The sequence below is a fragment of the Enhydra lutris genome, unplaced genomic scaffold (assembly GCF_002288905.1).
Source record: "Enhydra lutris kenyoni isolate GAN:26980312 unplaced genomic scaffold, ASM228890v2 scaffoldscaffold26, whole genome shotgun sequence".
NCBI lineage: Eukaryota > Metazoa > Chordata > Mammalia > Carnivora > Mustelidae > Enhydra > Enhydra lutris.
The window spans coordinates 9,727,413-9,754,709 of NW_019154110.1; the positions used below are offsets into that span (position 1 = coordinate 9,727,413).

Consider the following 27,297-nt stretch of genomic DNA (forward strand, 5'->3'; position numbering starts at 1 on the left):
AGCCTGCCGCGCCGCGTTCAGTACAGCTTCGGCCGCCGCGCCGCCTGGCTCTCGTATTCCTTGTTGTCGGCGGGCTCTGGGGGCTCCGCGCTGCGGCCGTTAGTCATGTCGGGTAGGTGACTTCTTCAGTGAGCAGCGGCAGCGACGAGAAGGGGCCTGGCGGGGTTGGGCCGTTTTCCCGCCCACCGGAGGGCCCTGAGGGAGAGCCTCCGGCCCTGAGGGAGGCTTGGGGTGGGGGGGCGGCCGTGGCCGCCGCCATGTTGGACTGAAGGGACGCACGCTCCCAACGCTCTCCGACTGCAAATCTCCGCGGGAGCGCTTCGGGCCCCCCCTTTTGACCCTGTCCTTGGAACCTGAGGAGACGTGCGGCTCCCGGGGAGGGTGTGTGAGTTGGGGGGGGCGGAGGCCGATTACGCCATCACGGGGGCGGGGGGAAGCCCGTGATTAGAGCATCCGCCTGAGAGAATCGGTGCTTCTGGTTCTCCGCTCCGCCTCAGATCTTTCAGCGAGGCCTCGGGCCAGTCATCTCGCCGCCTCGTACCTCAGTTTCCCCATCTGTGAAGTGGAGCTGGGCCTTCCTGACTCACCCATTCATCAGGTGGGGGTCTTGACGCTCTGGGAGCCCTTTCAAAGGACGTTGCCTTGCACAAAATCCTACTTACCGTCATTCCCTCTACCGTAACCACCCGGATTCGAGTGGGGGTGTTAGCATGTAATTCAGCTTTCTCCTCACCCTCCTCTTATTTTTCTCCCTTCTCCAGTTATTTATCTCCTATAAGAGCCCTGCAAGTGAGCCTTTTCTGGTCTGGATAGAGTCCTGTAGGTACATGAGTCATTTACCTTAAAGCATACAGGCCAAAGGAAAGGCAATCTTACACGAAACATTTAAAGTGGTAGACAACCCCCCTCCCCCCCGGTGTGGAAGAGTTAAAAAAAAAAAAAAAGGCATCGATCTCTTTAGGTCAGTTTAGGTCCTGCTAATAAACCCGAACATAAAGTCTGGAACACGAATGCTTCCTAGATTTAGCAGTCCTAGCTAACACACAAGGTCCTGTCTGTTGTGGGTACCTTCCAGGCTGCAAAGACCCAGCTATCCACTTGCTAGAAAACATCATGAGAGATCACATTTCATGTGGAAAAGCAGAACATTTCCTTGAAGCCATATGATGGGGATCAAAGGGATGCCTGGCACAGTCTTCTACATTTTTAAAGGGAGGACCTGTTGGTATTAAAAAAAAAAACAAACCGCAAACAACAACCCCCCGCCCCCACCCCCCATCCAGTCTTGTGGAAGGATGGAAATCTGTGACAAAAAGCAAGTAGCAGGCTGAGATGAGGCCAAATTAACAGGACTGGCTGGACAGGAGAATAACTAATATTCCTTAGATTAACCTTAATATTAAGTCTGAATATTGAGTTTTTGTAGGACAGGGCACCTACCTGATGAAAGAGGCTTTTAATTGCACAGGATTTCTCTCTTTAAATATTTAATCCTTGCTCCAAGAAAAAAAAAAGTTTCTTATTCCAAGTAGACATTGGTACATCTTTTACCAGGTACATAATTTGGAATGAAGTCTGGTAAAGCTCCACAGAAGTATGTAGAAGTTTATCCTTAAGAGATGTGTTACCCATCCATGGTTTAAAAAAAAAAAAAAAAATGAAAAGAGTCTCCTACCCTTATGGGGAAATTTACCGTTTCAATGGACATTAAAAACTATTGGCATGTGTTGATTTTTAACATCTTTATTGGTGTAAAACAATGGCTGTTTTTAATAGGACTGCATAGCTTTTATGGAAGATTAAATTTTAGAGGTTACCATTTGTAAAATCCAGGATTTTCAGCTGTCATATTAGTGTGTGAGCTCATTTATCCATTAGTACTGATCTTTGAAGTACCAAGACACTAATTTGTCACTTTGTAAATTAAGTTTTTTAAATATCAAGATTGGCTTTCACATGTGAAAAGGACCTTATTTGATTGTTTCTAAATTTTATGTCCATTAAAGCGAGAATCTTTAAGTTCTGCTTAGTGTTATATAGTGTTTATACATTTTGTAAAATATGTATACAAATATTTTGACTTATGTAAAAATAAGTATTATGCTTTTGACTTTTTTTTTTTTTGGTGAATGTTTCAGTTAATAAATGTAACAGTAAACTCCCCGTAAACAGCTAATTGCATTAACTTTAGTTAAATGCTTAAACATTCCAAACTCAACCACTCCAGATGCCTGACAGCAGACTTACAAACCTAATAAAATAAAAGTGCTTACATAGTCAATAAATAAGTAAAAATTATAAATATTGTAAGTCAAACTCATTCATACGTTGTTTACAAATGTGAATTATCTGACACCTTCAAGTTAGAATCAAATCTAATATCAGTTATACATACAAAAATTAAACTTAAGGTAGTTCTCATTTTGGCAGTATGGCAGTCCAAAATAAATTCAAATCTTCCATCTACAAACATCAGAAATGCAAGAATTTATTTAAAAAAGAGGGAAGGGAAGACCTAACTGCCAGAAATGAAGTAGAAGCCAGCATAGAGCTAGCTTGACAGTTGCCCTGAAGAGGTGGATGTAGGTCTCATCATTTAGAGACTTGGGGTTTTTGTTTGTTTTTTAAGATTTTATTTGAGAGAGTGAGCACAAGGAGGAAGGGAGAGGGAGAAACAGGCCCTCTGCTGAGTAGGGAACCTGACGGGTCTTGTTCCCAGGACTCCAGGATCAAGGCCCTGGGCTGAAGGCACACACTTAACTGACTGAGCCACCCAGGTGCTCTGAAACTTGGGTTTTATTACCCAAGTACCCAAGGAAATGAAGCCTTGAGACTATTAGAGCCAGATAATGGGAACTGAGACCTTACATAAAATCTAGATGTTTAAAAGATTGTCTTCAGTGAAAGAGTGAACTAGGAAAAATCCTTTGTATCAGCATAACAGATAACAAGGAAGCTTGGGTCCTGAGTAAAAAAGTTCTGTCCTGAGAATTTGTAACCTGGGAACTATGCTTCATACAATTTGGGTGTACATTTGGGCTAGTTAATGGAGAGTCCAGGAAAACGTAAGCCAAGAAATTAACATAAAAATTGGTTCTGCGCCTGTAATAACCTTGGGGCTCCTGGTAGAAATGAAAAATCTTTTCTGGGGGGAAATTTCACAGACTAGGTCACAGGAATCTTCTAGAAAAAAATAAGCCTTGCAAAAGGTAGGTTCACGTTAAAAAATTGTAGAACTTGAGGAAACAGTTCACCAAAATGAGAATTTATGGCAAATGGGGTTAGAACCCTAATAGTTAATCTGAAAGCAAGTAAGTTCGACATTACTAAAAACCTAAAGGAAGGAATCAACCCTAAGACCCAAGATGTTAATGAAGAAAGACCATATAGCTTTAAAAAGAACCTAGTATGAAATAGAAACAGTGGTTAAGTTGAATTGCAGACTTAGCAGAAGAAATAATTAGTGAAGTGGAAGACAGATACAGTTACTCACAGTTCAGTTCAGAAGGAGATGAAAAATAAGGTTTAGAAACAGATGGAGAAGTCCTATCATACTTATAGTATGTATGTAATGTCTCCTAAGAAAATGGGCTCAATATTACAGTTGAGATTTTTCCAAAATTGGTAAATATTTTGGGTCAAAAAGCAGTAGTTTGAAACATGAGACATAAAAATCAATTCATACCTAGATACATTGATGTGAAACTGTAGGTTATGAAATCCCAATTACCTACCAGAAGAAAATAGGAAACGGTTAAGTTTGGTAGACTTAAAAGTTCTAAGAAGTTGAAAAAATAATGAAATGATCCTTAGTCTAAAGACTAAGAGTACCACTTTCAGGCCTTTGCCAAAAGAACTAAAATAAAGTAAATCCAGAAAGGAGAAGTAGAATGCAAAAAAACAGTAGAAGGAGCAAACACAGTAAATAAAAGGCAGATATTATTAATAGTATGGAACATTGAAGATTAAAGTGATTACATTTGGAAGTTAAAAGGGAAGCAAAAAGAAGAAAAATTGAATGTTTAACTTCTAAGGCAATATGGGAAAAGAGTAAAGAAAATCTAGTAGGAGGCAGGAAAGGAGTTAAAAGGAAAAAGAAAATCCTAGTAAGTAGAGAAATCTAATAAAGCGCATAGGAATAAATGAAAAGTAGTAGTAGAAATAAGAAAATGCCAATTCAAAGAGTTTCATATTGGGAAAAAAATTGTTCAGAAATGTTATACCTAAAACATAAGATTAAGAGATGTTGGAAGTACCGAGATAGAAAAAGATAAACCAGACAATCAACAACCAAAAGGAAGATTGTTTTGTTATGTTACTAGTCAAAATAAAGTTTGGACCTTTTTAATCATGATATAATGTTAAAAGAGGATTCATCACGGATATATATAAACCTGTACTTTTTTTTTTTTTTAAAGATTTTATTTATTTATTTGTCAGAGAGAGAGAGAGGGAGAGCGAGCGAGCACAGGCAGGCAGAATGGCAGGCAGAGGCAGAGGGAGAAGCAGGCTCCCTGATGAGCAAGGAGCCTGATGTGGGACTCGATCCCAAGACACTGGGATCATGACCTGAGCCGAAGGCAGCTGCTTAACCAACTGAGCCACCCAGGCGTCCCTAAACCTGTACTTTTATGTGCCTAACAATATAGCCTCAGAATATAGAAACCAACAAAATATAAATGACAAGCCTGGTCAAATGGAGTTTTTTTTTAAGCATATCTTTCTGTGTAATTAATAGATGGGGCAGACCAAATGTTAAGAGTATGAATGGTATAACCAACAAGTATCATCTAGAGTTAGAGAGTTCACTCAACATTTAGGGAATATGTAGTTCTTTTCAAGCTCATAAGGGACATTTGTGCAAGTAGAATACTTACCAAGGGGAAAAGCGAGAAACAGCAAATCCTAGTGAGTACCAGGAATAATAGAGAAAATACCTTTTCTGGCTGCAATGGAATATAGTTAGAAAACAGCAGAATCAAAACCCTATACACTTGGAAATGAAAACATTTCTAAATCATGGATTCAGACACAAGGCTCAAGTGTCGAGTACTCCTAATTAGCAGTAGTTTGAAATGCCATAAATAACATTTACAAACTCAACTTCTCTAATGAATATAAGGGCCATACTAACTGGTCAGTATATCTTCTACAGTTTTAAAGTCAGCCAATGAAGGAAGTCAGATTTAAAATTTCAGAGGACCAAAGTGACTGGGTTAAATTATGGACTCTCATACTTAGATTTGAGCCAGGGTCACATGACCTATATGCTGTATACTTATATAATTTTGAGTGAAAGGGAAATAAACAGGTCTTGAACTCCATCCTCAGTGGGAGAACCCCCCCCCAATCCATGCCTTGGAGTATAATTGAAGCTCAAGCTTCATTTATCACCAGGGTACCTTAAGTTTTACTCATACATGCCCCCCCACACTTCATAATCCTTTTCAGTTTCTGATTTAGTTGAAGCGAATTTTCTTTCTCATTTGGTAGTTGTGTCTAATTTGTTTATGGTCCAGTGAGATTCTATGTGCTTTTCATATTTGGTTATTAGTGATAAATCTATGGTCATTTTATCATGGGTGTGGTGGTGATACAATTTTTTCTTCGTTTCAGCCTTATGTTCTTCACATTCATAGAAGTAGTTAGGATTTTAATCAATATTCTTACGATTAAGGATTTTAAAAAATCTTGTTTAGTCTGATTGTAGATCTCTGCTGCAAAAAAGTGGTGAAGCTCATGTCATCTACTTATACTGGCAATGGCAGTGTTTTCATATTGTAGCTTTATGTGAATTGAATGCAGATGTCACTGATTTGATTTCTGGTGGGTTTTCAGAAGAATTGTTTGACAGCAAATGATTTTGTTTCATGTTGGATGAGATTGGGATTAGTGGACAGCAGTTTCAGATGGAGTTATTTTTTGCAGTTTGAAAGAACATTTCATATAAATTGCTCGTATTCATCACTAATAAACTTAGGTCATTCATTTGACTCCAAAAACCCAAAGGATAGGGCCTCTTTAAAAGTTTTTGATACAACTGATGTTTTGAGGTACCGATAAAAGCTCATAATTCAGAGAAAGTTTTTTTTTTTACATTATTTAATTCGTGCCTTCCTTTGTAGTTTTTATTGCCAAAAAGGAAACTGGAAGTAGGTATTGCTGAGTTGGTATACCGATTGGCCAAGTCCCTGAATCCTTAGTAAAGTTGGAGATTAACAACTAACTTAACTGCTTTTACCAAAATCTTCAGCAATCTAGTTGTCGCTGCCGACAGCCAGAGCAGTCCAGTACAGGGAAATGATGTGTATGTTGGGCTGGTAAGGATTTACAAGTCAGTGTAATCCTGGGGATTTATCTTGTCCGAGTGTGTGTCTTTCCCCCTTTTTAGTCTCGATTAGTTTCAGTAGATGCCTTTTTGTGTATAAAGATAACTTGAGTTCTTGTTAAAAGGATGGATTTTTCATTGATTGTTTTATACTGGTTTACTTGGTTCTTGTGACCATTAGGAGCTATTTATAGATTAGTTGTTTTTCAAAGACGTAGTTACTGTAGGCAAATCCTTACACAGTAATTTTAACTAGTTTTCTTTCTGTAGGTAGTTTTATTACATTTTCTTACCAGATTTCATCTGTAAAAGCTAAAGTCAGCTTTTGAGGGAATCATAATTTTAAATAAGATTTAAAATTCTTTTTATGTGTTTTAGATTCTGGAACTTACGGTCAGTCTGGGGGTGAGCAGCAAAGGTAAAGTATACGTACGTTTTACTAACACCATGTAAGAGTAGAACTGAGGGGAAAAAAAGATGAATTTAGTCAAGTGTTCCTTTTGAGATTTGGTATGTGGATTTTTTAGAGTTAAATATTAGCTTGTCAAGGGGGAAAGGCCTGTGTACATATGTACTGAAACATTTTTTCCTTTTTTTAAAAAGTCTGCTTGAATCAGTAAATACAGATGCTCCCTAGAGATTAAAACAAATCTCATAGGTATTTTAAAGCATACTTTCTTTAAGAAATTTGTAAGATGAAACTATTAAAAGGATTTAGACAATTGAACGATATAACAGGTTCTTAGAGAAAGCATTTCAGTTTTTGCTTGTATATAATATGCGATTTTTTTTTCAGAGCAAATTTTCTTTAAGCACTATAATAGAAATGTTTAGCATTTTCAAAAGACTCCTTACCATGCTTACGATAAAAAGAAAAGTCTGATTTTACGTGACTATACATACAATAGGGTTCTCGTAAGTGCCAGAAACACAGCCTTCAACTTACACTATAAATATTTTGGAGCTCAGTGTGAGATATACAGAATAGCATCTCTGGTATCTTCTGTCTTCAGATTTTAAGCTTCATGAATACAAAACTGGTTTGACTTTTCTATTCTTACAGTGTAGTGCTAACTTCACAATAGGCAACAAGCAAATGTTTATTCAGTGAAATATGTTTTATAAAGTTAAATTCTGTTAGCACTTGATAGCTTTAGAATAATAAAAAGGTTTTCTTTTCAAGTATTTTGGGGGGCATATATTCAGAAGTTTGTTTCTGACTTGTTAGAATTTGCATGCTATCAAATGAAAGTTCAGATCTGAGGAAGTTACCTTTATTCAGTCGACAAACTATATGCCAGGCTGTGCTGTGTTACGGGGGGTACAATATATTAAAGGCAGATTTAAGGCAGATGGTAGGAAGAAATTAATCTGTCAAACAGCTAATTTGATTAAAGTGCTGACTTAAACAGTTAATTTTCTGTCTTGGATTTTTAAAAATCATGGGTTTTAGTTCCATGTAGTCACTCTCCACACCTGAGTATAATTCCCTTGAGATTTTCTGGTTCTGTTGAAATTGTATTTGTGTGAGACTGTCAAAGCTAAACTTTTGGTGCTTGCTTAGTATTCAAGAGTCTGGGAGTGATTCATTTATGTCTTAATAGTCTTTGGTCTTCACCTTTCAATTTAGACTCTAAGAGACAGGCAGATCGGCAGTTTTTCAGAAGAGAGGCTTGTGCGGAGTTGAAAGTTGAAACTGAAGATGGTTTTTTTTTTTTTTTTTTTTTTTTAAGCTTTTAAATTCTAACACATCTCTTTCAAGAACTACATTTTTCTTTTACAGTTATTCTTCCTATGGAAATCAAGGGAACCAAGCTTATGGACAAGCACCACAAGTAGGTTAAAATATAAATTGTGCTTTTTGTAAATAATTATTTTTATCTTAAGTAGGTGATGAAACTTGTATTTACCTAAATTTCAGAGCTATTCTGGCTATGGACAAACTACTGATTCCTCATATGGACAGAATTATGGCAGCTACTCCGGCTATGGACAAAGCCAATCAGGTTGGACTGGTTTGTTAAATTTGCTATTTTAGAAATTAAAAAATCAGAGCATTTACTAAATGGTATATCCATTCAATCTTTAGGTTATTCACAATCCTACAGTGGTTATGAGAATCAAAAGCAGAGCTCATATGGCCAGCAGCCTTATAATAACCAGGGACAGCAAAACACGGAATCATCAGGAGGGTAAGGAAAGCAATAATACTGTGTTGGGTAGTGGAAATAACACTTTGGATATTAAATAGACTTCACCATCAAACTAGCTTTACTTTTTTTTTTTTTTCCAGAAAAGTTTTGAAGTATGAATTTCACAGTTCTTTGTTAAGAAGAATATGGAAATTGTCTGCATTGTCATTTGATTCCTATGTGTTATTTGTAATATTGCTATTTAGCTGTTTATGAATACACATTATTTTTAAAGATTTTATTTATTTGGGAGAGAGAGAGCAAGTGAGCTAGCATGAGCAGTGGGAGGGGCAGAGGAAGAAGTAGACTCCCTGCTGAGTAGGGAGCATAATTTGGTACTTGATCCCAGGACCCTGGGATCATGACCTGAGCTGAAGACAGATGTTTAACCGACTGAGCTACCCAGGTGCCCTAAAGCACATGATTTAAATGTTAAAAAAAAATTTGGACCTTTGCTTTATATGTGAGATTAAATAAGAAACTGGGAGAGACTTTTAGTGCTTTCTTTTATTTCCATTTTATTTTTTAGCCATTTTAATATATTACCTTTTCGGGGACAAAAATACTTAAAGAGTGCCAAAACCTATCCACACATTTCAGATACTCTAAATTTGTCTTGTTAACATGGGTGGGTGAATATTTACCAAGAAGTTCATGGGTTTTATAGCTTGCCTTTTTTTTTTTCTTAAATTTTTGTTTGGTTTTATAGTTTTTTTTTAAAGTTTCAGATTTGAGGAGCTTGTTCTTGTTACTAATTTTAGTAATAGCAACTTAATTTTTTAAAATTGCGCTTTACATTTTGTGAAATACTTTTGCATTCTCTAATTGATCCTTAGCCATTATGAGTGTCAGTAATTATCCCCAGTTTGTTGAGGTAAAGAGAAATTAAGATTCTGTAGCCTGTTAAGTTACATAGCTAAAAAATCAGGCAAAAACTGAGATCCCAACAAGTATTCTCTCTATAGTGAAAAAAAATATTCTAAGTGAAATTCAGTTAAATAAAAGCACTGGGGAAAGATTTGTAAGGTCACATTGTCAGTCTTATAGATGTGAGACTGTTTTGAAAAAGTGAGTACACATGTAGAGAATAATTTTCAGAAAGCACGTTACATCAGAAAGATGAATTCTTCAAGCCCTGTTGGTTAGGTTTTTTTTTTTTTTTTAAGATTTTATTTATTTGAGACTGAGATATCAAGTAGGCAGAGGCAGGCAGAGAGAGAGGAGGAAGCAGGCTCCCCACTGAGCAGAGAGCCCGATGCAGGGCTGCATCCCAGGACTCTGGGATCATGACCTGAGCCAAAGGCAGAGGCTTTAACCCACTGAGCCACCCAGGTGCCCCAAGCCCTGTTGGTTAGTTTTAAAGTAAGAAGAATCCTTTTATAAGGATTCATTTTTGGAGGAATAAGGTATAAAGCAGGTATAAATATAAATATAATAATAAACACAAATATAAAAATATAAAATAAATATAAATGCAGGTATCAATGAGGTATACATGCAAAAGAAAAGTGTTAGATTTGGTTTGACAGCCATTTTACTTTTTTAATTTAATTTTTTATTATTTTTAAAATTTGTAAAAATTTACTTATTTGAGAGACAGAATGCATGTGCGTGTGTGCAAGTGGGGAGAGGGGCAGAAAGAGGGGGAGAGGGGCAGAAAGAGGGAGAGAGAATCTCAAGCAGACTCCCCACTGAGCATGGAGCCCGCAACAGGGGCTCCATCCCATGACCCTGAGATGCTTAATCGACTGAGCCACCCAGGTGCCCCTAGTTTTTTTTTTTTTCCCTCTCTTTGACAATTTTAAAGTGAAGCACTAAGGTTCTGACTGTTGATGTGAGACATCAACATGTCTCTCACATCAAAATACTCATGTTGGGGGAACATACTGATCTTTATTACATTGCTCTGGTCACCTGATGCAGAATAAGATGTCACTATTGAGTTATGAGACTTTTTGTTCCCTTTTTAAAAAAGTAAACATTAGAACTCAAATCCAATTAAATGTTCTTTCAACATTCCCATTCTGAGAACATGTAATTAATAGTCCTATTGCTTAGAAATTTCTTCTTGAATTGCCAGAGATAATAAAACAATCTCATTTTTTGGTAGACTAGTTTCAGATAAGAAATGCCATCACAGGGGCGCCTGGGTGGCTCAGTGGGTTAAAGCTTCTGCCTTCAGCTCAGGTCGTGATCCCAGGGTCCTGGGATCGAGCCTCACGTTGGGCTCTCTGCTCAGCATGGAACCTGCTTCCTCCTCTCTCCGCCTGCCTGTCTGCCTACTTGTGATCTCTGTCTGTCAAATAAATAAAATCTTAAAATAAAAATAAAAGTCCGATTTAGTATTGTTACTTTTTTTTGGGTAAGATTGTTTTTTAAGTAATCTCTACCCCCAGTGTGGGGCTCAGACCCACAACTCTTGCGATCAAAGTCTCACGCTCCACCGAGTAAGCCAGCCAGGAGCCCCTTATTACTGTTTTCTGAAATTTATCTTTGAAGATACTTAGAAGAATGTACTATAGGTTCCAAAGATAATTATAAGAAAATGGTACCCAAAATATTACGAGATAACAGTGTTAAAATTAAGTGATAGAGAGCCTTTTAATGTAACTATTAAAAGGACTCAGCACTTGCGGTGCCTGGGTGGCTCAGTTGGTTACACATCTGCCTTTGGCTCAAGTCATGATCCCAGGGTCCTGGGAACGAGCCCTGCATTGGGCTGCCTGCTCAGGGGCAGTCTGCTTCTCCTCCTTCCTCTCCGCCAGCTCGTTCACCCTCTCTCTCAAATAAATAAATCCTTAAAAAAAAAAAAAAAAAAAAAAAAAAAGACTCAGCACTGGTTGTGGTATATTTGTTAAAGAATGAGACATATTACTCTATTTTGTGGCACTTTTAATTTTTTTAAATTCAAGGAGATGGTAAAAGCCATAGTGATATTTTGTTTCACTAATGTTCTCAAAGACGCATGTGGTTTTTCTTAAAATGTGGCACCTCTTCAGTTCTAGTGAATTATTTGAAAGTCACTCCATTGTTCATAAGGAGATTTTGTAGATAAAATAACTAAATGATTTGTACTACGAAGTGATATGAGGGCCGTCTGGGTGGCTCAGTCAATTAAGTGTCCGACTCTTGATTTTGGCTCAGGTCATAATCTCAGGGTCATGAGATTGAGTCCTGTGTTGGGCTCTGTGCTCACTGGGGGAGTCTGCTTGAGATTCTCTCTCCCTCTGCCCCTTCCCTCTCTCTTCTCTCTCTTCTTTCTCTCCCTCTAGTAAATAAATAAATTTTTTTTTAACTTGTATTTTCTTTTCTTTTTTTTTTAAGATTTCATTTATTTATTTGACAGACAGAGATCACACGTAGGCAGAGAGGAAGGCAGAGAGAGAGGGGGAGGCAGGCTCCCTGCTGAGCAGAGAGCCTGATGCGGGGCTCAATCCCAGAACCCTGGGATCATGACCTGAGCCGAAGGCAGAGGCATAACCCACTGAGCCACCCAGGCGCCCCGCAAATAAATAAATCTTAAAAAGAGAAAGAAAAGAGAAAAGAAAGAAGTATTAAATGTGGTCGGGGTCTACCTGGTCTGGCCTTTCAGTCTTAGTCAGTTTACTACAGTGAAACCTAATCCTTCTATAAAATTTCAAATTCTTGATTTCTGTTTAGCCAAGGTGGAAGAGCGCCTTCATATGACCACTCAGACTATGGTCAACAAGATTCGTATGACCATCAGTCAGGCTATGATCAACATCAAGGTTCATATGATGATCAGTCAAATTATGGTCAGCAGCATGATTCCTATAATCAAAATCAGCAGTCCTACCATTCACAAAGGGAGAATTACAGCCACCACACACAAGGTATGGTATATTGACCTATTTTTTCTATTTTCCTCTCATAGAAGTATATTGAATTTTGGATTAAAAGACCTACATAGGATTTCAGCTGTAAAAATTTAGAGTGACTTTGAATATACATGCTTCTCTCTTATGGCCATCAAAGCTAGTTTATTAGATTTCTATTTCTGAACTTCTTAGACTCCCAAATGGTCATGTGGCTTTTTGATGACTGATGACATGAATTTCTTTGTTGTGTCACTTAACTGATCATTTGATAATGCTGTTGCTACCACTTATTTTGATAGTGGTGGTATACTTGATTTAGGGAAATTATGATCCTGTATTAGCTTTCTCACCTCATCTAAGAAGGACCAGCCATTCTTTTACTTGTTGTCTTACAGCGCTTAGAATATACTACTGATACTTAGGAATTGGTTTGTGCCATGGACGTGAATGCTTCAAGGGCACAAGTCTTGTTTTACTCATTTATACCCTCATTGCTTAGTATAGGTCCTGGTTCATAGTAAGTGCTTAATAAATATTTGTTGAATAATTGAATGAATGAATAAGTGAATGAGTAAATGTGGAAGCTCATTCACTGAATATCTTCAGTGAATATAATCACTGAATATGTCCAGTTTGAAAATGCAGTTACTTCTTGTCCATGTTTGATTTACATTTAAGTATTTTTGAGGTGAAGAAATAGAAAAGAAATTTTGGGGGTGAAGAAATTGTAGATTAGGGTTATGCTTTTCATCTAATTATTAAGATTACGTACCTAATATTGTACTGGTATCTCAAACTTCTTCATCACCATCACATCAGCTGGTGATATCCATGTCACCATTTTGCTGTCTGACTATAACAATGGAATTTGACACATATAATTCTCAAACATACTAAGTTTATGTTACAGGAAGCGTTTATCAGAAATGATAATATTTATTCACATATCTATTATTTTTTTTTGTAGATGACCGTCGTGATGTGAGTAGGTATGGAGAAGATAATAGAGGATATGGCGGGTCACAGGGAGGAGGTAGAGGGCGTGGGGGATATGACAAGGATGGAAGAGGTCCTATGACAGGATCAAGGTAAGTATTTAGGTATAGGTGCCTACATTTCTTCTCTCTCTCTTTTTTTATTTTAAAAAAAATTTGTTGTTTTACTTAGCTGGTTTGATTCCAGCATCTGATTTAGTTAAGAGGCTTACGTAGATTATGTTATAGAGAAAGAGGCAGAAATTCAAAATTTCTTTTCAGTCTTAAGATGTCGGTTAATTACCTCAGAATAGGCTATGTTAGCAGTTAGTTTTTGTGGTGTATATTAAACACCAGTGGAGAAAATTCCCCTTTTATGGTTGTGATTAAACCACTTAACTATGTTTTTCCTGCCAGAGCTATAGAGTCTAAACTCCTTTAAAAGATGACTCTGAGAATCCAAGTATATTATATATAAAACATAAAAGGTAAGTTAATTTTAGATTGGAGTGCAGAGAGGCTATTCCTTAATCTTGAATCCCCTTGGGAAGGGACAATATTAGGAGGCCATAGCAGAGTATATAAAGGTGGGGTTGGCAAATGAGAAAGATTTTATGTAAACTACTTTTGTCTTCTTTCTTAAGTAAATAATTATTGAAATAATTAGTGCAATATCCCCTGTCATTGCATATTTTATTCAGACTAAGCTATGGAAAAGATGACTTTTTAATTCAGCTTTTCTTTTCCTCATTGCTATCAGGTTTTGGTACTTAATTTTGGCATATGTTATGAAAGCTGGTTATAAAATTACTTTTAAATATATCTGTAAATTTAGCACTTTGGCCCTAAAAACAAGAATGAAAAAATAACTGACATTTGTTGTCCTCAGTTGAGGTTTGCAGGTTGCAAATTTATGTGTAAAATACACAGTGTTGAAGGATTAATTTGTGTTCCTTGGGAATTGAAATTGTTAGTGGCCTGTTAACTGACGCTTAATAACACATCAGTGCCAGTTTGCTCTTTTGCTCCTTAGGGACTGTCTGTCCCCTGAGGTGACCTGAGCAACAGAACTAGTTACATACAGCACTGTTACTTCTTTAAGTGAGCCAGGAATTTGATCACTGACTTGTGTTTCTCTGTGTTTAGTGTATGGTACTTTGATATTATGGCAAAATTAAAGCCTAAACGTATTTGATGAACTTTTATAACACTGAACATTAAGTCTTTCGATTGATAGCCAAAGTCAGTTTTCAACATTTAAATATATTACTGTATGCTCTTTATTATCAAAGTGAGCAGCCTGCCATCATGTGGATATAAATGAACAATGTAAAGTGACATGGTGCTTACTTTCTACCTAATAGCCTCTTTCCCATCTCAGAATCCCAAACAAAGTAGCTAACAGGTATATTTAATTTTCCGGTTAGTATGTTTTAGATAATTGGCTTTTTTGGAATGCTGTGTTTTATAGTATATCGTAGGTGTGATTTTCTTCATAAGGAAGTTATGTCCTGTACATTATTAATTAGACTATGACAGTGTGTGAGAATGGTAGAAACCCACTTTTCAGGAGGACGAGGGTAGAGAAATCTTTAAAAATGTGTTTTCATCTTTAAGAGATGACTCATCTTAGAGATTTGAGAGGACCTTGAATGAATCTCCTAATAACACAGGGGGGAGCTCTATACCTTAACCATCTTAAGAGTCCCATTTTTTAATAGCTTTCATAACCTTCTTGGCATCATATTTCAGTATAATTTTTGGTGCAAATACTTGATTTGAACCAAAGTTTTTGATTTTCAGATGTTTTTATTTAGCCTTAGAGCCTTTTCACACGCTATCTTTGTGGAAGCACCCTATATGTTAAGTCAAAATGATACTGATCTGGTTCAAGGTAGGACTGGGGGAGGGGGTCTTGCCTAATTGCTGTCACACCCTATTCTACCCCCCCCACCCCCCCGCCCCGGCCAATAAATGGGTTGTTCTTGAAAGGCCTTTTTTAGGAATCCATGTGGATGTTGATTCGATGATTCTGTATTTGGATTGGTAAATTTTTTATGTGAAAGGCCAAGTCGTAAATATTTTAGGCTTTTTGGGCCATATGATTTCTTTTATAACTGCTCATCTCTGCCCTTGTAGCACTGAAGCAGCCATAGACAATATATAAGTAAACATGGTTGTGTTCCAGTAAAACTTCATTTATGGGTATGGAAATTTGAAGTTCATATAATTTTCATATGTCACAATATCCTATTCAAGATGTGCTCTTTAGCTTATTTAAGGGGTAAAGTATTTTGAATTAGAGTAAAAATGCCTAGTTTTAGGACTTTAACACTTGTTTACATTTAAGTACCAAAAATATCCAGACATTTTTTGTTAGTTTTCATCAACACTCCCATTTGTGTTTCTGATCATCTTACTTAAAAAAATTATATCAAGGTTGAAAATGCTCTCAGGGCTGTTTGAAGGAAATCTGGCATTAGTTAGGTTTTTATTTAAAGAAGGGGCTTAGTTTGTGGGTGAGGGTGGGAGACGTGGTAAAGGATGGGACATTTTTAGACTAAGGATGTGTAATTGTTTGGCTGGAGGAAGAATATAGACCAAAAGGAAGCGCTGATTTTACAAATATGGAAGAAAAATGTGTGAAAATTGTAGGGACTATAGGAACCAATGTTTTTCTGTGAAAAAGCAGTTGTAAATAAATAAATAAGATTGAATTTCTAATTGTCATCTAAAATTGATAACTAACCTCCTAGTGGGTTAGAAGTTTAAGGCCATAAGTTCTCTCAGTGTTTTTAACTTCAGCGTTGTGATGAATGCATGACAAAATTGCCAGAACTTTATAGATAACTGTTATTTTTCATGATTAAGTCATCAAGTTATAGAGCTTTTTCAAGGCTTTAATATCTTGAGCCTAAAAAAGTCATTCTGAATTTTGACTGTCTTCTTAGAAGAGTTTTTGACTAGTTCCATTTTAATTGTGCATATGTTCTGGTAATAGTCTAGAATTATCACTGCCCAGTAGAAATGTAATATGGGTCACAAATGTGAGCCACATGTGTAATTTTAAATTTTGTAGTAGGCACATTAAAAGAACATCGGCAGGTAGGAGTGCCTGGGTGGCTCAGTTTGTTGGGTGTCTGCCTTCGGCTCAGATCATGGTCCCGGGGACCTGCATCGGGTTCCCGGCTTGGCAGGAAGCTTGCTTCTCCCTTTGCCTCTGCCTGCTGCCTCCCCTGCTTGTGTGCACGCACTCTCTCTGTCTCTGTCAGATGAATAAATTAAAAAATCCTAAAAACATAGGCAGGTAAAATTAATTTTAATAATACATTTTACTTAATCTAATATGCCCCCAGTATTTTATCATATAATCATTATAAAATTACTGAGATATTGTATATTGCCTTTTTCATACTAAGACTTTGAAATCTTTTTTTTTTTCTTTTTGTATTTTGACTACATCTAAATTTAGATTGTTCACATTTCAAAGGGTCAACAGCAGCATTTGGCTAGTGAATACTGTATTGGACAGGTAGCTCTATAATGAGAGGTTTTGGCTTCTTGAAATGTGGGTAAATGTTGAATCCAGAGAGCCTTTTTACCACACGTACAAGACATGGGAGGAAATAAGACGTAAATACAGCTACTGTTGAGAATGATATTTAAATCCATTGAGTCATTTACATTTGGAATTAATGTTAGTCTTCTTAACATCCAAAAAATTGTAATTTGGATTTACTCTGAAAATGCAAGCATAGCACAGTTTGTTTTTTTTTAACTAATCTTTTCTAATTTTTAGGTAAGTCTCTTTTTCTCTCTAGATAATGGATTTTCTGAAACAAAGGTTCCTGTATTGTCCTTTTACTATTTGGCAATCTAAGTCTTTCAGTAGATATATTTAGATTTTCTTTTAAATGAAAGATTCAAAGTAGAAATTCTGTCTGAAGAACTTTTTCTTGGCAAACACCTGAAATTAAATGACCATCACATTAAATGACTGTCTTCTCCTCTACATATGTGATACTGTAACAATGAAAGAACCCTCAGTCTACCTTGGGGTAGGCTGCTTATTGTGGTTTTGAACTTGGGACAATTTCTGTAGTTGAGTCAAGAATATATAGTTGGTTTTTTTACGCAGGGGACACTCAGCCATACAGTGGAGGATGTTAATCTCTAAATACCTCTACTACTTCACCTTCAGATGACCTTACTTCTGGAATTCTTTTGTGTACAAGTTTGCTGCTTTTTCTGGAAGACATTATTGTGGCAACGTCTTGACCCAGATGTTCCCATATCTTCATTGACTTAATTGGCTAGTGAAGCCTCAATTTGGCTTATGGAAAAAGGACTTGTAACCTGCTACAGGTTTGAAAGATTCTTAACCACAGACCCATCTTTTGTTAAATACTTAATATTGACTACTACTTGAGGTTTATTTAGTGTATTTAATATAATAAATTTGCTTATAAGGGATTGTAATTACTAGTTAATATGGGATTTCTTAATAAGAGAAGAGAAAAAGTTTGAAACATTTGAATTTGAAAGAAAGCTTCACCTATAATCCTAGGATTGTAGATCATCTAGACTGGTGCTTCTCAATCTTTATATATGAATTCCTTGGTTATCTTATTAAAATGCAGATTCTGATTTAGTAGATAAGAGGTGAGGCCTACGATCCTGGATCCTGCTTTTCTGGGATGCTCTCAGGCTCTGCCTGGACCACCCTTTGAGTAGCAGGGATGTATACCCTTACTGTGAAGGAGGAAACTGAAGCCTAGGGAGAATTACTGACATGTCCAAATTTTCGAGATTGATTAGCAGTACTAAAGACTATACCCTGAGTCTCTTAGTTTGAAGACTAGTACTTTTTCAAATGCACTGTGAGGTTTACATGTTTATGCCCATTGTGTTGAAATCTTCAGCTGCCATATTTTCAAAGGAAATGCTCAATGAAGGTGATTTAAGTTAAAATGTCATTATATGGAGAAATAGGAAATAACAAACCTATTTAAATATCATTTGTTTTATATAGCACTTTTATTTTGCAGTGGTATGTCCTTTTCTTATTGTTCAAAGTTATATTGATGGCCAGAGTAGAAAATACAGGAATTAGCTGATGTATGTAGTTGGGTATTTTCTCTCCACTGTGGCCAGATAAACAGTTTGGTACTTTGTTTAAGATGACAGTAAAATAAATAAGAGGTATCTTTTCCAGCACAAAAATTTCCTATTTAAAGAATCTACTTTATCCTGCGGACTTTAACCTCCTGACAGAATTGTGGGCTTAATATTTTCACTGGTTCTTTCCTCCTTTTTTTTTTTTTTTTTTTTGAGTTCTCGTGGTCATCTTTGAAGAAACCTAAGATATCTTGGTTTCTGATAACAAGATTTTTAGCAGATTAATCTCAAGAACTCTGTTGGCTTTCCTTAAAAGAGTTAAGCAGTGATACACAGGTCAATTAGAAGTGTAGGAAGGGCTTGGTTCTGAAAGAGGGATCTTAGAGACTCAATAGGAGACTATATGTATATAAAGGACCTGAGCACTGTATTGTCTGCATAGTCTTGAAATAGCCTTATTCTCCTTAGAGTCTTCCTGGAAATTAAATAAAATTAATAACAAATTAAGGTGCTTGTGTCTATACCTAAACTGGTTGCATGGGGAGATTTTACATCAAGGTAGTAGAATAGACTTATAAAAGAAGACTGCTTTCTCATTGAGTTAGAGCATTTTTTTCTCAGGATGTTTCAGAAAAGCCATCTGTCTAGAGGCTGGAGGGGCAGTGTTACCATTACAGGAAAGGCTTTTAAGCATTGGAGAGACCTTAGTGTGTTGGATTAGTTTCTTGGATGATAGTAGATGATGATTAATGGTAGTAGCATACTAGATGTCACCATCTGGAAACTGGTTGTTTTTATTTCCATGACAGTGTGTGAACCTTAGTGGCTTCCTTAGTTCACGCAAGAGAGACAAGCTTTTAATGTATGAGATTTCAACAGTTTCTTGGTGAGAGAGATCTCAGATTTCTTACATAGCTTTCATGCATACAAGGACCATTGTCAGTGGAAATTTGCCAGGTAGTCATTTTCTTGTGGGCAGCTGTGATGCTGGAGTGTGTTACATTCTGTTCTGTTGCATGGTCTGCTGATCGGTGTACAGAGCATTTGGCAGCATGAATCTCAGTAGCTCTGATATGAAGAGATCTCGTATATTATAGTGGGTATAGTGTAGGAGTTATGCTCTCTTTTAGTGCTCATTTTATCAGATTTCTGAATGATTTGAGATTAAGACTACTTTCAGGCTCACTTTCGTGTATATTTATACCTCACTTTTTTTCTTCATCTCATAAAACCCACAATTTGGTATCATAATAGAATATACTACTGAAGTCTTTACCTCCCATTCTATCAGAATCTTAGTCCTTTTCCTTTTTCCTCATATTTAAAAAAATAATCCCCCTTGGAAAGAATATTTGCTCCAGTTTAGCATTCTTCATTCTGTGCCTCCAGCTTTTAAGTTATGGTATGAATAGTATCCCTTTGGCTTGGGGTTGGGAAGATTTTAAAATAAGAGTATGTGAGATACATTCTGTAGTAAGCTTGAAAAGGCAACCTTGTGGAAATAGATCCTTGGGAAGACACTGAGGTGGAAACAACATTTTGGAGTCTATGAAATGGAATTTACTGGAAAGTTAGAGGTGCTACTGTTTCCCTAGGCACTCTACTTGTGACAGTTAAGTGTAGATTGAGCCCAGGGCTCAGCACATTAGAGACTTAAGGAAGAAATCATTTCTTCAATTTTTCCTCTGCAGTGGTGGTGACCGCGGTGGCTTCAAAAATTTTGGTGGTAAGTGCTGAGTATCCCAAAATGTTTCAGTGGAAATGCTATATAAATCTAAAAGCCACCAATATCCCGCAGACGCAGTTCTAAGCCCTTTCTTACTCTGTTGAGGCTGGTGTGTGTTGTGTGCTTTAAAAAAAAAAAATATATATATATATATATATACATAAATATATCAAAGAAAACATTAAAAAGCCAAAGTTGATCTCAAACAGTCCAATGGGTTTCTACACAGTGAATTTGCATGAAAGAGTCTGTGGTGACCGTTGAATGAGACTTTCACTGGATTTGACAATACATTTATTAATAAAGGCAGCTGACATGGTGTTGTTAAATTATTAGGGTTTTCCAATCAGCCTTCACAACCAGAGCTTAACAAAAGTGATACTAGCATAATGCCAAAGTGGTGGGTACCGTCTGGGACAAATTTAAGGAAATAATTGACTTTCATCTTGATTTCTAAACTTAGTAAAACTTAATTTATATATTTACTTTGTAAATCTGTGATGGTTGACTTTCAAGGATTTTGGAAGTATTGGCTTTCATGCCTTGGTTTTTATTACTATTTTTTCGTGATTTCTAATGAGTTGCCTTAAATAGCTTTTTTTTTTTCTTTTTCTTTTCTTTTCCCTTAGGTCACAGGGATTATGGACCCAGACCAGATGCTGGTAAGGTTTATGGTAGTTTGTGACTTTGCCATTAAATATTTGGTTAGTTTTCCAGTTTTTCAAGAAAAAAGTGTCTGTGTTGGAGGAGTTGGGGCAGGAGGAAGATTTAATTTGATAGTGTTTCCAGAATTAGGAAGCTTCACTTCTAAAAACATAGAAAGAAAAATTCAGGGAAATTGGAAAGTGTGCTGGGGAAAATTGCTATTGTGGTTTCCTATGCTCTGCTTTTTCTTTTATGAAGAAATACTCAATCTTGTATTCTAATTAACATTACTTATTTAAATACTACAGATCAAATTTGAGAGAGTTGGTATCATTGGGAATTTGAAGTAGAAAAACTGTTTAAGAAAATATTACATCAGATTGCTAGTCTGCTTAGTGGGCCTAAGAAACTTGAATTCATACATGGGGAGTATTATCTTACTCTGGGCAGAGGTCACTGATTTCGTGTGGCTTTTATTTTTAAATGAAATTCAAAGCTATCTGGAGCCTTTTGGAAGTTATAATTTAAATATTAAAAATCTATTTGAGGCAAAAAATTTTAATACGTATTGAAATCAGACTTTTGTTTTTATTAAGATGCCAAAATATTCTATATGGATGGCAATTTCTGAATTATCTCTTGATGGACTGAACTTTTGTACATCTTTCTTACTTTGTTGTACTAATCCAAAAGTGTGCGTGTAAGGTAAGGTGTCTGTCAAGGAGCCCTTACCCTCTGGTATATACAGGGCTTATTGCAATGATTGGGAAACCAGTAGTTGTGCTTGGCTTGCTTGGAGGTCCAGAGTGTCAGATTTGGGGAATTTTCTACTGGAGAGCCTTAGAAGTACTGATTAGCCATAAAGTGTTAAAGCTCTCCAAAGAAAGGAATGCTAATTAATACTGTCTTCATCTATTCATGAGCTTCAGCCCTGTATCTGAATGTAAAGAGGAAGATTTCTAAGATCTCCTTTAACTGGTCTGTATTTCACATAGTGTGGACTTGATCTACTTTAAATGAAGTTTGGTTGTCAGGATTGATCTACTACCAGATAACTATGGTGACCACTTCGCATGTTGATAGATTTTTTGTATATTGGTCCTTTTTTCTTTTGGTCATAGAAGTAGTTGAATATTGGACAATAAATTATTGCTCTTGATTACTGAACAGGATGTAGTAAGACCAAGGAATATGTATAATTAACCATGATTTTTTTCCCCTTAGATTCAGAATCTGATAATTCAGATAACAACACGATCTTTGTGCAAGGACTTGGGGAGGGTGTGTCTACAGATCAAGTGGGGGAGTTCTTTAAACAAATAGGAATTATCAAGGTGAGTAGAAAGTGTGGCTTATGTTGAAAATCTCATAATTATTAACATTCTAGTTACGCTACATAGATTACATAAGATTATGTCTCTTAAAATTCCCTGATACACATGCCCAACCATGTCTGTAGGTCTTTTGCTAAATTTGCTAAATACACGAAAATTTTATTCCTTGCTTGTTTATCTTCCCACAGCCTTCTACTTTAACTTTCAGTCTTGGGCTTTAGAAATAGTCTCTGCCTAGCTCCTAAAAATTGTGAGAACCAAACGAGGTTGTGAGAACATTTTAGTAGATTCCAAAAGGCCATTATATGCAGACTGTATTACATATTAGCCCAATACATGATGCTCTGTTTCATAACTGTATTGTTTATTGTATACTTAATGTGTCTCATGCACCATTTGTTTCATGCATATATTGCTCCTCTCTCTTTAACTTAGAAAGCAGCAGTTAGTGTTAGTAGATTGTAGCATTTGCCTGAAATCAGTTTGCATTTGTCCTTGTTTTGATGACTGTGGATTACTCATTTACCCATGACATGTAAAAAATTCACACCGTTCTGAAAAGTAAACGTTCTTATTTATCTTCCACTCCCACCCCAGCGAGCTGCAGGGTGTATCCCTTGGTAGTAATCTGTTAATTTGCCTGGTGTACATTCTTCCTGACTCTTTTTTATGCTTTACAAGGTATATATTTATATGAAGCATTATCTACATTTTTTTTGTGGGTTTAAAGAAATTATACATAGATAAAACAGTATACATTACAATACAATATACATAAAGTATCATTTTCATAGCGTGGGTTTTACTTAGTATATCTTAAGAGAGTTTTCCTTTTCAGAACCTATAAATAACTTAATTTTTATATTAGGTACGTACTATTTATAGTATGGATATGTGAATTCCTTTAAAAAAATCTTAATTTTTATGGTTTATGATCACTTTTTTAAAAAAAGCTATTACCATCTTGTTTGTTCCTCAGACAAATAAGAAGACGGGAAAACCAATGATCAATCTGTATACAGACAAGGACACAGGGAAGCCAAAAGGAGAGGCAACAGTGTCATTTGATGACCCTCCTTCAGCTAAGGCAGCCATTGACTGGTTTGATGGTATATCTACTCATACTGTTTCAGTATGCAGTTTGGATAAATGTTTTCTAGTCTTAAAGTCAAAATATATTCTGGTAGACTGGTTATTTTCGTGTTTACTTTTGTGGATATTTTATTAAAAATAAAGGCCAGAATTTTTACATACCTTCAGAAATGAGGTAGATGAGCTCTCTCCTTGTCTCCAATATTTCCTTATTATTCTACCTTGTGCTTAAAGCCACCCTGATGGAGATTTAGAGGGTTGGCATGCTTAACTGTCTTCTTTGTAAATTTAGATTAATTTCCCTTCAAATACGAAGTTAATACATATTTGGAATAAATATTAAGACTTTTTTCCCCTGAAAACAAAATGTCGGAAAGTAGAAGAAAACAGTAAAGCATCCATAGTACTCTACTCAGAAATAATCATTGAAGATATTTTTTATTAAATTTAATTTCACTCTTTTAAAAGCATTTTTAAAAGTTTGTCATTATACTCCAAATGTAGTTTTGTCTCATGCTTTTTTCACTTAACATTTTAATAGTCATTTCCCCATGTTATTAGAAATTCATTGTTTTGTACTCTAATAAAAACCAACACTTGTTGCATGTTTACTATGGTTTACAGGCTAGACATAGTTCTAGAAGATGTATATCCATTAATTCAGTTTGATCCTCACAGTAACCCTATGAGACATACACTCTATTATTACTATTTTTAGATGTTAAAACTGAGGCAGAGAGAAGCTGTATAATTTCTAGGATCATAGCATAACTGGCACAGTCAGGATTCAAACTCAGGCAGTCTGCATCCACAGTCTCTAAAGGACTTAACCGTGCTAGATTAGATTGATAGATACCTGAGGTCCCTCTGGTTCTGAGATTATTGTACCTCTATCCTTTAAAATTTAATTGCATTACCTTACTTCTGCAGAAATGAGATTGTGATACTCTGTCCTCACCTTCATATTCTTTCCTTTTTTCTTTAATCTTTCCGGCTTTATCACTTTGCTCTGAAGGCTAGATCCATTCTTCCTCACTTTTCTGTGTTTTTTATAGTTTGGTAAATTAAAAAGCAATCTCTTTTGCTCATATGTTCAAAAATAATTGTGCTTTTTTTGCCCACGGCATATGAGCCCCTTAAACCTAACTCAATAGTTCAGGTCATTCTATAGCTTTGAAAATACTGATCCATGAGTGGCTTCCTAGGTCCTACTGTGTGATACTCTGGAATGTTGTCGGCCATAATAATAGGGGCTTTGATTAGGGAGCTGAGTCCCTTGGAATTGTGACCATTTTATGAATCTTCTTGTTTAATGTAAAGTAAAAAGATTAATTTCTGTCTCTAAGGCCCTGGGCTGCAGAATATAGGTGTGCGTGCATATGTGTAAGTAATCACATATGCTTTCATTTTTCTGACATGTATTACTTTTAAAGATACTACTTGCATATAGTAAAAGAATTTCAAACTATACCAGAAGTGGAGAGTAAAAAATGAGCTTTCTTTCTACCTTTGACCCCCAGTAATCTCTTTTCCCCTCCAGAGAGTTGAGCATAATCGGCGGTGTATATATAGCATGTATGTGCATGTAAAGGCACACATTCAGTCCCTCTATACAGCCGAAGTGGTGACATACTATACACATTGTGCTGCACTTCGCTCTTTCCATATACAAATACTAGATGTTGGGGGTTTTTGCTTAGTAAGAAGTAACTGTCCCAGTGACAGATCTGCTCTATTCAGTAGATTGTATCATGTTTGAGCACTGTTACCTTGAACACTGGGAACACTGTTGTGTTTGAATTTGTGTGAGGATATCAATTATTGCTCTAAAACTAAAAATTTCCAAGATAGTTTATATTTTTGTTGAGAGGTAGAGATGTGGAGTAGCATTTCTTTAAGACTCTTCTTTTTTCATCTTAGGAAAAGAATTCCATGGCAACATCATTAAAGTGTCCTTTGCTACCAGAAGACCTGAATTCATGAGAGGAGGTGGAAGTGGAGGTGGGCGACGAGGTAAGACACTTGTTGCTCACAGGCCTGGATATTGTACCAAGGGTTTGAAATTTGAGTCCATGTTCTGTCTCTGTTGTGTATACTACTACCTTTTTGTCCCCCTAGGTTTTTTTCCTTCTATCTTAAAGCAAGAGTGGGTACTGAAAGGAGATTGGGTAAATAGGGTGTCATAATAGTTAAGAAAGTAGTTGGAAGAAAGTTCTGGAAATCCCTTGGGAAGCTTTGTGGCAGTTTGTTATTTACCTGGAGATCAGTAGGTGATTGTTTAAATGATACCTAATTAGGTAATCTGACCAGTTTGTAAGTTTCCTGATACAGTTGTTGCCACTTTGTTCATTTCTACTGTGTTTAATTCCTTAAATTTAAAACATGTCTTCCTACCTTTATCACTGAGATTCTCAAACCAAGGAGAGTATTATAATAGAAAGTGGACTTTGAAGTTTTTTAGGGCATTATTTGCACTGTAATAGGTGCCTGGGCTCTTTTCCCACATTTCTTGGATTTACTAAGTAAAGCTTCAAATGAAAGAATCAGAGTTCTATCTACCCTAGGGCTTAATTTTGGGGGCAGCCACCCAGTTATTGATGGTTACTTGCTCTTAATTCTTTCATCTGGTGCTTTTCCTCTGCTGGTAAAGTTGGTTGCTGATTTTTCTCTCCCACCCTTCTTGACCCTAGGCCGTGGAGGATATAGAGGTCGTGGAGGCTTTCAGGGAAGAGGTGGAGACCCCAAAAGTGGGGACTGGGTTTGCCCTAATCCGTAAGTATACTGTTTACTCTGGTAGTAGTAGAGTTGGGATTGGGATTGGAGGATGCAAGAGGGGGTTCTGATTCAGTTGGAAACTATTGAACATTTTTATTTTCCCCCTCTCTCAGATCGTGTGGAAATATGAACTTTGCTCGAAGGAATTCCTGCAACCAGTGTAATGAGCCCAGACCAGAGGACTCTCGTCCCTCGGGAGGAGGTGGGTTGCCTTTTGATAGCATCTACATGGCATTTATCTTCTGACTAGCATTAAGGGTGGTTTACATTATCCTGTTGGCCTCACTGGTTTGCATCTCTACTTTGCAGACTTCCGGGGAAGAGGCTATGGTGGAGAGAGGGGCTATAGAGGTCGTGGGGGCAGAGGCGGAGACCGAGGCGGCTATGGAGGAGACAGGAGCGGCGGCGGCTACGGAGGAGACAGAAGTGGCGGTGGCGGCTACGGAGGAGATAGAAGTGGGGGCGGCTATGGTGGAGACAGAAGTGGGGGTGGCTATGGTGGGGACCGAGGAGGTGGTTACGGTGGGGACCGAGGAGGCGGCTATGGAGGAGATCGAGGCGGCGGTTACGGTGGAGACCGAGGAGGCGGCTATGGTGGAGACCGAGGAGGAGGTTATGGAGGAGACCGAGGCGGCGGCTATGGGGGAGACCGAGGAGGTGGCTACGGTGGAGACCGAGGCGGCTATGGAGGAGACCGCAGTGGGGGGGGCTATGGAGGAGACCGCGGTGGCGGTGGGGGCTACGGTGGAGACCGAAGTGGCGGCTATGGAGGTGACAGGAGTGGGGGCGGCTATGGAGGAGACCGAGGCGGCTATGGAGGCAAAATGGGAGGAAGGTGAGTATTAGAATGTACTTGTTAACCTTTTAATCTCACTGCTTTTAGGGTTTTTGTCACATTTTCTTAAGGTTCAGTTTTTTGGAACTCGAATTTTTCATTGGAAACTCTCTCAGTGAGAATGGAGAAGATTCTTTTAGTTTCCTGTTTAGAAATTTCTAAAACTCGTTTCGGAAATTCTGTTTCACAGATCTTTATATTGGTGTGTGTGTATTGTGCTATTCTTCCTCATGGCTAAAGATAATTGAGAGTGAGAGATAATTTGAAATTGTATGTAAATCAGAGGTTATTAATCTGAGGGGGAGTACACCTTTCAGAGGGGTGTGTTTTCTGAAATCCTGTGTGTTGTGTCACCTTGTAGTTGTTTCTCTGGAGATTGTGGTAATATCTTTTCCAGATGAAAATCGCTGATAGTACTGACGGGAGTGTGTTGTGCATG

At 37.1% G+C, this 27,297-nt stretch overlaps 1 protein-coding gene across 1 annotated transcript in view; it reads left to right on the top strand.

Moving 5' to 3' along the window:
- The window catches only part of LOC111151305 (TATA-box binding protein associated factor 15), a 28,763-nt gene continuing 1,466 nt past the window's right edge, over positions 1–27,297 (top strand). Inside the window, exons 1-15 of the mRNA XM_022509198.1 lie at positions 1–112; positions 6,707–6,746; positions 8,112–8,163; positions 8,250–8,334; positions 8,418–8,520; positions 12,181–12,374; positions 13,327–13,447; positions 20,143–20,177; positions 20,807–20,839; positions 22,047–22,156; positions 23,136–23,265; positions 25,169–25,261; positions 25,939–26,020; positions 26,137–26,225; positions 26,333–26,858. Of these exons, the coding sequence (XP_022364906.1) occupies positions 106–112; positions 6,707–6,746; positions 8,112–8,163; positions 8,250–8,334; positions 8,418–8,520; positions 12,181–12,374; positions 13,327–13,447; positions 20,143–20,177; positions 20,807–20,839; positions 22,047–22,156; positions 23,136–23,265; positions 25,169–25,261; positions 25,939–26,020; positions 26,137–26,225; positions 26,333–26,858 (1,700 nt within the window). The 5' untranslated portion in view covers positions 1–105. The remainder of the gene's footprint in view (positions 113–6,706; positions 6,747–8,111; positions 8,164–8,249; positions 8,335–8,417; positions 8,521–12,180; positions 12,375–13,326; positions 13,448–20,142; positions 20,178–20,806; positions 20,840–22,046; positions 22,157–23,135; positions 23,266–25,168; positions 25,262–25,938; positions 26,021–26,136; positions 26,226–26,332; positions 26,859–27,297) is intronic.